Below are 12,308 nucleotides of genomic sequence, written 5' to 3'. Positions count from 1 at the left end.
CGTCCCTCCCGCGGGTGAAGAGGAGAGCGGCGAGGACGCCGCCGGCGCCGGAGCCAGCTACGACATCGAAGTAGTCGGCGATGCCGGCGTTAGGGTTACCGGACTTGCTGCGGAGGGAGGACTCGAGACGGCGGAGTGCGGCGGCGGCGAGAATTCCCCCGGTGGTGCCGCCACCGTCGATGCTGAGGATTCTGACCTTCCCGTTCTGCGCCGGAGTTGAGAGTTTCGGGTTATGGTTAGCTTTGTGGTTATCATAACCGAAGAGGAATTTGTTCTCCAGGATTGAGAAGATCTCGTAGGTGAGCTTGTCAGCTTCGTAGTTTGAGTCAATGTTGAGCATGGGAAGTGTGGATAGTGCCGCCATATTTGCACTTTAATGGAACTTAGAGAGAGAATTTGATGGTGAAGATGGGAGAGTTATAAAAAGAGAGGAGTGAGAGAAAAGTATATATGGTTGTTTCTGTTGTTGATGATGAAATGAAATGGATTGGCGGTAGGAATGGGGGATATTGGGGGGTTTAAATAGGTCGTGAATTTGAAAAGACACGTGTGAGCTGAGTATTTGTGTGTGCGTTTAATATTCAGTGAATGCGACGACACCATCTCGGAACATTCCCTTTCCCTAATCCTTTGAATGGCTGGCTTCTCTCATAGCCGCGCGTTTCTTTTTTTTCTTTTTTCTTTTTTAATCTGCAAATGCTTCACATTTTTTTAGTTTCTTGTTTGAATTTTTTAATGTGTTAGTGCGATGGCAATTGAAAGATTGTTCATCTCTTCATGGACCTTTTTTTTTTTTTCCTTTTCTTAAATAATAATAAAAAAGTGGCCCATAATATGCATGCTTAATTAGTGTGAATTTTATGATAGGACCAAAAGTGGTTAATGTACAGGAAACGATCCATCTGTTAGAGGCCTTTGGTCGATAGATTCAGAATTATGATTCTGGATCCTAATTCAGAATCAGTGTTTCTTTACAGTGATTTTGAGTCATGATTTAAAATTAAGAGACGTTTAGTAAGGGGATTCATACCATAATTTGAATCATGGTTAATGGTTTCAAAAATGGTTCTAATCCATAAACCAAACGTCTCCTCAGTGTTTGGTTTAGATGATTCTGAATCATGATTCAGAATCTGATGTGATATTTTAAATCAGAATCACTCATGATTCTAAAACCATCCCTTTTTTATTCAAGGTGATTCAAACCTCTGATTCTGAATCATAGTTTCAGAATTATGATTTGAACCCAAAATTATAAATCATGGTTCTGGTTCTAGTATGATTAAAATTACCCTGATTTAAATTCTCGTACCAAACGAATCCTTAGTAATTAGTTTGTTAGCAAAAATTCCTTTTTGATGCCAACTTGACACGGAAAATATTGTTTTATATTTTTGAGGTTTTCTACAGATATATTTCTTTAAGTGAAAAATGACAAGTAGTTTTTCCGTCAGTTGATACTAAAAAAAAAAAAACAAGAAATATCTTGGAAGAGCATATTTGCTAATTACTCTCTAGCTCCCGGTTCCATTACGGGAGTGGGTTGTGCCAATATTTTCTTTTAGCATGATATTAAAATTGTAATAACCATCTAGAAATAGCTTAACAGTAATTTCGTATTTGACTTTTTACACAGAGTATTTATAATTAAAGTTCAAATTCTCTCATCTAAAGTTAAAAGAAAAAAGTAATTTGTATTCCGGTTGCTCAACCCAAGTACAATATTCTATCAAATTTTGTTTTTTTATATAATTTACCAAATTTAAAACATACTTGTGTTGGTCAAACTCATTAATTTATTTGCTCGTCGGCTGGTCAAAGTCATTTATTAACATCATGTGTGGTAATAACAACGAGCCTTTTCTGATTGGATAGCATATACAGTCTAACTTGAAACAAGCAATTAATATATGTAGGAACATATTTTATCCGTTTGATAAAACATTTAAAAGCAAAATAAAGAAAACAAACTCAAAGAACTTTATAACTTGAAGCAAGCGGGAAAAAAAAAAAAAAGATAAAAGAAAGAGATCATTTATAACGCATTTTATGTTCCATAACCGAATCTTTTTCAATTAAAAAATAAACGCGCTTCATATTGATCTGTTGTTCAAAAGTGAATATAAAAATTGTACGATATTAAAGTTGTAACTTTCTTATAAAAAAAAAAAAAGATGAGACATAAATATCACTTCATAACATTAATGCGAGTATATCAATTAAATTCGTAAATTTAACTATTTTTTACTATATATGTTATGTTCTAAATTTCATTTTTATTTCATGACGGAACTACATATATGAGTGACACGATGAGTAGTGACACATGTTCTCACTCATTTTTTTTAAAATATTTTTATCTCAAATTTCAGTTTCGCCCTCATTTTATACTAAAAATAGATCTCTACCATTGTAATATAATTTTATAACCCTATTCAATAAAAAAAGTAATCTCTATTTCTTTTATTGAGTCCATATTGAAAAATATTTTGGCTTTGTGCTTGCATGAAATATATGTGCATAATTTGATTCATACAAGGTTTGTTGTCACTGAAGAAAATTAGTGTATCATTTAGTTTATAAGTTTAAACAAAAATTTAAAATTGTTATGAGGGAAAATATTATAACAAAAAAAAATTTAAAATTGTGATTCAAACTTATAAGACAAGTGACATCTAAGTTATTTAAAGGAACTGAAATATAACTAAAGACCGAAGAGTTAAAAATTCTTTTTTTCCTTAAAAGAAAAAAATGAAGAGCTGAAAGTTTCTTAGCGTAATTGCCTCAAAATTTATTATAAACATGGCGCAAAATATCAGTTGCAATTTCTAATCAATATTGTGATCACATCCCGTCCAATCTACATTTAGAAAAGCTCAAGTAGTGTTTTTTTTTTCCTTTTTTTTTTAATTTTTTGGGAGGAGAAGAAGCGTTTCCAATTAAATAACGAACTTAGTAACAAAAGCTCAGAAGCTCAAATAATAATAACAATAATATCATATAGCAAATTGTTCAACAAAGAGCTAGATCATGCACGCTGCACCCTAGTAAATAATCTTTAACTTCTAGGTTGCCATGTAAATATTAGGATTATTCTCATTTTTAGTCTATGCCAAATCTCATTTTAATCTATTACTTTTAAAACGTCCCAAATTAACTCCGCGATTTGTGAAATTATCCTAAATTAGTCCTTTTCTTTTCGTTCATATGACAGTTAAAAATATCAATTAAGAAAAGACGGTTTATTGGTAGTTAATTTTGTGAGTTTATACGTTGGGTTGGTAGTTAATTTTGTAAGTTTATACGTTAGGTCATGAATGTGAAGAAAGAAACCATGCCTTTTCCGTTAATACACTTTAACAATCACATTGACAAAATGACTAATTTACGACAATTCTACATATTCATAACTCGTTTTTATCCCGTTTTAAAAGTCATGAACTAAAATACAATTTGACCTATAATTCAGAAATTAAAAGGGAATTTATTTATGCGTACAATAGCATCATTTTAACCCGGGCAAGATGTAGGGTGCAAAGAAAAAACATGGGGAAAGGAAAAACACTATTAAAACCGAAAATATCGTTGGTTTGTATGTCAATCACGCAAGTAACCATCATAGTACGTAGTATATATATATGGGGCCAATTAAATTAAAAGTTTGGAGACATAAATCTATATAGAACATGATCTTTATATTGTGTGATGTGATCGATAGCCAAAAGTGATTTCTAATACAATAGTGTTATTATATATAGATATTTCAGTCCATTCATAACAGAATCACAAAAAACAAATAAGATTATTGTATAATTTGATAAATACTAGCGTCACTTTTTTGTCACTTTATGCATTCATTGTTTTACACATTGACTCCTTTATATTGTTTTTAATTTAAATGATAATATATCATATTAATAGAGTTTACGTGTCAAATAATAAATGTAAAAATAATAATAAAAAATGACAGAAATAATGACATTAGTATTTCTCTTATGATCTGCTTACCATGCAGTGCAAGCTAATTACACCTTGATTTGATATGGCATGATCCAAGGAACTCAACCCAAAATGAAGGTACCACGTGAACTTTAGATCAAGTATATCATATAGGCCTTGTTCATTTTACCGATTCGAGTTTTTAATTTTAGTTAAAAGCTTTTACAAAAAGTCACATCTAACTTTTCTACTACAGTGAAAAGCTCTCACATAAAAACATCTCAAGTCGAATTGAATACTTGAATTCACGAACTGAACGAGATCATAAAGACGGTGTTTTTTTAATCACTTTTTCAGGTTTTTACTTGGAGTTTTAAATCATGTCAACGTTCTCTGATCAACATATTGATCCTAAATTAATTAACTTTTCCACCCATATTGAAAGATAGTTGACATGATTAACCTAACTGTTAGAAAACTTGTTGCCTATTCCAATAGCTGACAAGTGACCTCATTTCTTGGTTAATTCTTTTGCTAATTACCACTCGACAAGGTAGATAAAAAATTACATTTTCGTTTGATTTATAAGTTTAAATAAAAAAAATTTAATATGAATTTAAATTTTATGAGTGAAAATAACGTAATAAAAAGATTTAAATAGGAATATTGAAACTTACGAAAAGGCAAGAAAATCCTAGATTTATCCCTGTGAAGAGATATTTTGTTATGGGCAGAAACACAGGTGCAAATGAAATTTTTTTTCCCAAGTACAGTGTACGAACGGTTTCGAATCTGATCTGGTGACGCTGGACGCAAGAAAATCCTTTGTAGGGCATTCAAAAAGATATTGGCTGCCCATACATGACTGGCTTTGATTTCTCTTTTTCCTTCCTTGGTCCCCTTTTCTGAAAAAATGCCAAATACTTCATTCAGAAATAGGCTTTAGTTATTTTCATTATAGCCCAAAATTTAAAAAGAAAAAACAAAAAGAAAAATTAAACATGGTCAGTTGTGTATGGTTGTAATTTGTTCTGCATGCAAAAGTTAATCATTTGAAGTAATAATATTATTTGCACTATATATATGGATATAGTTATAACGGATACTCAAATATTTATGTATTTGTAGGTATTATTATTTTAATCGTAGGATAGTAATCTAACCGTTATAGTAAATTACGTATTTCTCGCACTCCCGCGAGCCTTTGCCCCTTGATCCTGAACCCTTCAGACTCAATGCTTACAAGCTTCTAATCTTCTGATGTTTTTTTCTTTCACTTTCGGTTTCTTCTCCAAAATTTTTGTGGTTTTAATTTTTTTTTTATTTAAGCACATTAGGTCTCAAAATACAAGTATTATTAAGTAAAAAGGGCGAAAACGAAAAAGAAAAACCATTAATCGTTTATAAGTTATAACCATTGTATTTTTCTGTGCCATTAAAAATAAAAGGATCCTAAGTCGATCCTAACTAACATTATTTGTTTGGCTATTTGTCTATTTTTCAATAGTGTTTCTCCTTCATATCTAGGTTTGTATACACAAATTCAACTACTATCCCGTTTATTTCACAAATTTGAGTTTTATTACAGTGAAAAGTTCTCAGAAACAGTCACATCTAACTTTTTACTACAATAAAAAATTTTCACATAAAATCACATTTCAACTCAAATTAAAAACTCGAATCAACAAACTAAACAGTCACATCTATCGACATCCGTTGTCATTAAATATCTTTTTTTTTTCTCACCTACAATGTCAAATGTCTTCTCTATATTTTAGAAAATGGATAGTACATCCGGCTAGTCCTTGCAATTCACTATACATCCCACAACCAAATGTGGCAATAAATGATCAAATCCCATCGGATTTTCGTTCAACGAAGCATCAAATTTAATGCTAGTATGGTCACGTTAGAAATATCATATATGATCAATATATACAATATATATATATATATATATTTACAGTTGTCAAATGGGTCCCCTTCCAAATTGACAAATGCAAAGTTTGCTTAGCTGTCCAGACTGTGCATGAATGGCGTTGTACGTGCCTTTTTTCAGAATTTCAGGTACTCCCTCCTCACTCAACCACTAAAAATTGGACCACCAAACTTATATCTACATTGATTAGCAAAAAAAATTAAAATAAAAAAAATAAAAAATAAAAAATAAAAAATAAAATTTTATCTATATGTGCGTCCCAGTAATAGTCGGCGGAAAGTGATCTCAACCACACGTGGGGTTCATCCGTTGACTTTGCCAATTTTTATTACTAATTAAAATATCCACTCCAGCTAATGTTAATTGATTACGTCACAAGACTCAATACCAAATTAGTTTGGGGTGACGAGGTTTATATTAGTACTGAATTTTAGGTTGTCAGATCATCAGTTACATTGTAATTTGTAGCATGTTAGATTAGATTAATTTCACTGTTAGTTTATCCACTCTCCCGATGAGTCAAATAATTTGATCAGAACTGTATTGACTTGTGTAGCCATACGGTTCTGTTAATTGTTAATTTACTCCCTTTAATATATATATATATATATAAGTGTATAGTCATAATTTTTAATTTTAATTAAGACGTGATTTTATGTGAGAATTTTATAATTATAATATAAAATTTTAGATGCAATTTTTATGAGAATTTTTAACTGTAGCAAAACTAAAATTAAAAACTCGAATCGGTAAAATAAACGAGGTCTTAGTATCATTATTTTCATCATAAGATATAAATCTAACGGTTGTAATAAATGAAATGATAGACACAAAATTTATAATAACTTATAAAATTGGATTCTTATCACGTCATATTATTATATTTTTATATTTAATAGGTAATTACGATACAATAAGAACACAATTATTAAAAATTTATCCTTTTTTTTTTGTTTTGAATATGCTCTCTTAATATGTATATTGGCATATACTATGCAAATTTATGAGATAATTGAAACTTTTTTTTAATTGATTTTTTTTTGTTGTCCCCTAGTACTCTCTCTTTATGTGTAGTGTGGGCATGAACAACGATGGGCATATTTCAAGGAGGTTTATAAAAGAGAGGGCAAATTCAAACTATGATAACTTAAATAGGTTTGTAAAATTTATTTCGCAATTCAAACTTTTTATTACAGTATTTTTCTCACAAAATTTAAATTAAACTTTTTTACTATTTGTTCTCTCTTACATAAATTTACTTTTCAACTCAAATTATTAATTCGAACTCGCGAAAAGAATGAGTCTTAGATATATGGGCCTGTTTAGTTCGCTGATTCGAGTTTTTAATTCGAGTTGAGATGTGACTTTATGTTAGAGTTTTTTACTCTAGCAAAAAAGTTAGATGTGATTGTTTCTGAGAAGGCTTGTTGCATTTTTGAGTTATGGTGACTTGAGTGTAGATCTTGAGTTGAAGCTGAGTTATAATTTGAGTTGAAGTTGTAACTTGAGTTTGTGTGTTTAGATGTGCACATTTGAGTTATGATTTGAATTGAGAATCTATTTGAGTTTTGTGTTTGAATGAGTCAAAACTTGAATTTATATTTAGATAGTATTTTAATAAAAACTCAATGGTGATGAAAAATTTTAATAGGGTATATGGGTGGGGTTGTATTCGTCTCTTCGTTGTGAACGCATAGAAAAAAAATCATCTCAATCAGAATTAAAACGAAAAAGTTATGACGTTTTTAAGAATAGAAAAAAATTGTTCATTAACTTGAGTTTGAGTTTAAGAACTTGAGTTGAATGGAAAAATTGAACTCAGATTTTAGTCACAAACTCAAGTTAAAACTCGAGTTGAAACTCAAGTTCAAATTTAAATTTTACAAACAAACATGAACTTGAATAAAGTTGAAACTTGAGTTCAAACTTTTTTTGAGTTTTACTCTATAAGAAGAAATTCAAAATTTTTTACTGTAACAAAATTTAAACTTTAAATTAAAATTAATAAAATGAACGATGCTAAAATTTATTGGTGTGGCAAGTTAGGAAGCAAATTTTTGAATTGTAATTTGTAGCATGTTAGATTAGATTAATTTCACTGTTAGTTTATCCACTCTCCCGATGAGTCAAATAATTTGATCAGAACTGTGTTGACTTGTATAGCCATACGGTTCTGTTAATTGTTAATTTACTCCCTTTAATATATATATAAGTGTATAGTCATAATTTTTAATTTGAATTAAGACGTGATTTTATATGAGAATTTTATAATTATAATAAAAAATTTTAGATGTAATTTTTATGAGAATTTTTAACTATAGTAAAACTAAAATTGAAAACTCGAATCGGTAAAATAAACGAGGTCTTAGTATCATTATTTTCATCATAAGATATAAATCTAACGGTTGTAATAAATGAAATGATAGACACAAAATTTATAATAACTTATAAAATTAGATTCTTATCACGTCATATTATTATATTTTTATATTTAATAAGTAATTAGGATACAATAAGAACACAATTATTGAAAATTTGTCCATGTATATATATATATTTTTGAATATGCTCTCTTAATATGTATATTGGCATATACTATGCAAATTTCTGAGATAATTGAAACTTTTTTTTAATTGATTTTTGTTGTTGTCCCCTAGTACTCTCTCTTTACGTGTAGTGTGGGCATGAACAACAATGGGCATATTTCAAGGAGGTTTATAAAAGAGAGGGCAAATTCAAACTATGATAACTTAAATAGGTTTGTAAAATTTATTTCACAATTCAAACTTTTTATTACAGTATTTTTCTCATAAAATTTAAATTAAACTTTTTTACTATTTGTTCTCTCTTATATAAATTTACTTTTCAACTCAAATTATTAACTCGAACTCGCGAAAAGAATGAGTCTTAGATATATGAGCCTGTTTAGTTCGCTGATTCGAGTTGAGATGTGACTTTATGTTAGAGTTTTTTACTCTAGCAAAAAAGTTAGATGTGATTGTTTCTGAGAGGGCTTGTTGCATTTTTGAGTTATGGTGACTTGAGTGTAGATATTGAGTTGAAGCCGAGTTATAATTTGAGTTGAAATTGTAACTTGAGTTTGTGTTTAGATGTGCACATTTGAGTTATGATTTGAATTGAGAATCTATTTGAGTTTTGTGTTTGAATGAGTCAAAACTTGAATTTATATTTAGATAGTATTTTAATAAAAACTCAATGGTGATGAAAAATTTTAATAGGGTATATGGGTGGGGGTGTATTCGTCTCTTCGTTGTGAACGCATAGAAAAAAAATCATCTCAATCAGAATTAAAACGAAAAAGTTATGACGTTTTTAAGAATAGAAAAAAATTGTTCATTAACTTGAGTTTGAGTTTAAGAACTTGAGTTGAATGGAAAAGTTGAACTCAGATTTTAGTCATAAACTCAAGTTAAAACTCGAGTTGAAACTCAAGTTCAAACTCAAATTTTACAAACAAACATGAACTTGAATAAAGTTGAAATTTGAGTTCAAATTTTTTTTGAGTTTTACTCTAAAAGAAGAAGCTCAAAATTTTTTACTATAATAAAATTTAAACTTTAAATTAAAATTAATAAAATGAATGATGCTAAAATTTATTGGTGTGGCAAGTTAGGAAGCGAATTTTTGAAATTTTTTTTGTTAGAAGAATTTTTGAATATTTAAAGGTGAGAAAAGTGAATTTTTAAATACTTAAGATTTAGTACTAGGTACTTTTCCTGATGTTATTTATTAATTTTGAGAATGATTGACTGGGATTTTTTCCCCCCTAATGATGAAGTGATTCTTTTTTATGCTGAATGTAATAATGAAAGAGATTGATAAGTAGCTTTCACTCTAGAATCATTAATATGTCTCCAACCGCATATTCGTACATTGCCGATAAAAAAAAAAGAAAAGAAAAACCTCATTCGTACAATAATTTGAAGTAGCAAAAGTAAGCTATAGAATCTCTTTTCAAGCAACAAAAAAAACAAAAACAAAAAACAAAAAAAAAAAACAAAAGAAAAAAAAGTAAGCTGTAGATTAAGACCCGTACAGTAAAAAACTCTCAAAAATAATTATATCTAATTTTTTTATAATAGTAAAAAATTTTCATATAAAATTACATCTTAATTCGAATTAAAAACTTGAATCAGCGAACTAAACGAGCCCTAAAAAGTGCCATGGACAATTGTAACCTTCTTGCACGTCCTATTAAAATAAATTTCCTCACTTAATTGACTCACTAAAAGGAAAGGGTCCTCTTTTGACCTAATCATAGTCATACAATTTTTTTTGTTCCTTAATCTCTAAACCAAGATAAACGAGTCCCCCACTTTACTTCCCTTCAAAGATGCTGCTCTAAACACTTTTCTATTTAATTTGCTAAACAATTCTGCCCATACACTTACAGAACTAATAAATAAACTTCAAAATTAAAAAAAATAAATAAATAAACAAAAAAGGAATTAAAGAACAAGAGTACAAACACCTTTACAATAAACAATCTAAAGTTGCACACGAGTTTAATATTGTCCCATTCTTTTTCCTCTATAGCAAATTCTTCCTATTATTATCATTATTTTTTATTTTTTAAAAAAGACATAAATAATTAGGTAACTTCCCCAAGTCCTCACCGACAGCTCATATACATGCCCTCTGAACCACAACAAACGACAGGCTCTCCTTAATTAAAGCCACGGCCTAATACCCAAAAAAAAGAAAACAAAAAAAAGGCTAATTGGAATCTGCAAACGATATTTTGTCACCTCCCCGGGTCATGCCAGGCCGAGTGGGGACACATTCCAAAATTAAGCGGTAGGTAACAAAGGTTAGATCGCCTTTGCATGCGCCAAAACCAAAGCTTAATTAGGAGAAAACGTATTGTCCCCCACGCCTACTTGTCGGCTTCAATCCATTAACTTTTACTTCTAATAATGAACCCGGGTTTATTATTATTAAAACTCCCTTTATTTTATCGATTCGAGTTTAGAATTTAAATTTTACTACAGTAAAAAGCTCTCAGAAACAGTTACATCTAATTTTTTTGTTACAGTAAAAAGTTCTCACATAAAGTCACATCTAAACTCGAATCAGTGAACTAAACGAGTCATAAGATTCATTTTATGGTGGAAAAGACTATTTTACTCTATTGATAGGAGTTAATTTTTTAACAGTTCGATTAACTTTTCACGGTCTAATACATAGTATGAGCAATTTTGCGTCGCGCGATTTTAATATGGGCGTACATGAATTCAATTAATCCGACAACTAAAAACAACAGTTCCTACTTGTAGAGTAAAATAATCTTATTTGCACTATATATGTATAATTAAGTTTTCTTCTTTTCCCCCACCGGACAAAGAGATTTGTCGACTTAATCATGTGTTTCGATCTCTAATCATTTGGATTAGTTAGACATAAACATTAACATATATTTCTTGTGTTCCTAATTTATGGATTTTATGATTTCAAATAGTCTTCCACTGTCTCCATGGTATGGAAGCTTGATTTGGATGAAGGAGAATATTAATCTTAAAAGCAAAGGCGTGTGCATTTTCGTTATAACATTAACGACATTAATCATTCCTTTTTGTGCATTTTCGTTGTAACATTAACGACATTAATCATTCCTTTGTAAGTTCAGTTGTAGTTAACTAGGTGATCTGTTATAAGAAGAATAAATCTATTAATCAGCAGATAGAGATATTTGCACACAATAAATTATTTCCCCTCAATTGGTGTTGCATCTTATGAAAAAATAAAGTTATCACTAAAGATTGCTTAAAAGAAATAGGAGACTTCTTTTATGGTACAATATAATTTTGAATGGTTTATTTCATCGATTTTTCTTAAATATTTATTATATTTTTTTAAAAAGAATCAGATATGATTATGACATAATTATTTGACGGTTCATAACATATTTCCTAATAAGGCTTTTTTTTTCTCCTACAGATTCTCGAAAGAAAAAAGGAGTAAGATAGAGTTTCATAACCAATTTGTTAGTTTATAAAATTTAGATTAGTTGAACAAACAAAAGATAAAAACTGAAATTTTAGTCTAATGACAGTGTCAATTTGGTGCTTAATGACGCACTGTTGGTAGTTATTATGACAATCGAATGTGCCATTATACTCATCAAATCTCAACTCTTCATGTGGTCCTTAATATATTCAAATTTATCTTAGTTTTATCAATACCAACTACCTTGGGTTTTTAGCGGGTAATGAGGAGTTAAGGTGACGTTTGGTAAATGGATTCATACTTTGATTCGAATCATGATTTATGATTTGATACAGTATTTTTTCTTATAAAAAATATACATAAATAAAAAATAATTATAATATCATGATTATAATCCACAAACTAAACGTCGCTTAAATTTCACATTCCAATAGTTGTTTTTTTTTTTTCATTTAATATATAT

At 29.5% G+C, this 12,308-nt stretch overlaps 1 protein-coding gene across 1 annotated transcript in view; it reads right to left on the bottom strand.

The window, feature by feature from the left end:
* The window catches only part of LOC21401432 (patatin-like protein 3), a 2,470-nt gene extending 1,990 nt beyond the window's left edge, over positions 1-480 (bottom strand). The window contains exon 1 of the mRNA XM_024174402.1: positions 13-480. Within this exon, the coding sequence (XP_024030170.1) occupies positions 13-364 (352 nt within the window). The 5' untranslated portion in view covers positions 365-480. The remainder of the gene's footprint in view (positions 1-12) is intronic.
* Between the last annotated feature and the right edge of the window lie 11,828 nt (positions 481-12,308).

The sequence above is a fragment of the Morus notabilis genome, unplaced genomic scaffold, assembly GCF_000414095.1.
Source record: "Morus notabilis unplaced genomic scaffold, ASM41409v2 Scaffold96, whole genome shotgun sequence".
Lineage (NCBI taxonomy): Eukaryota > Viridiplantae > Streptophyta > Magnoliopsida > Rosales > Moraceae > Morus > Morus notabilis.
Note: the sequence above shows the minus strand (reverse complement) of the source record. Positions and strands in the feature narration are given on the sequence as shown.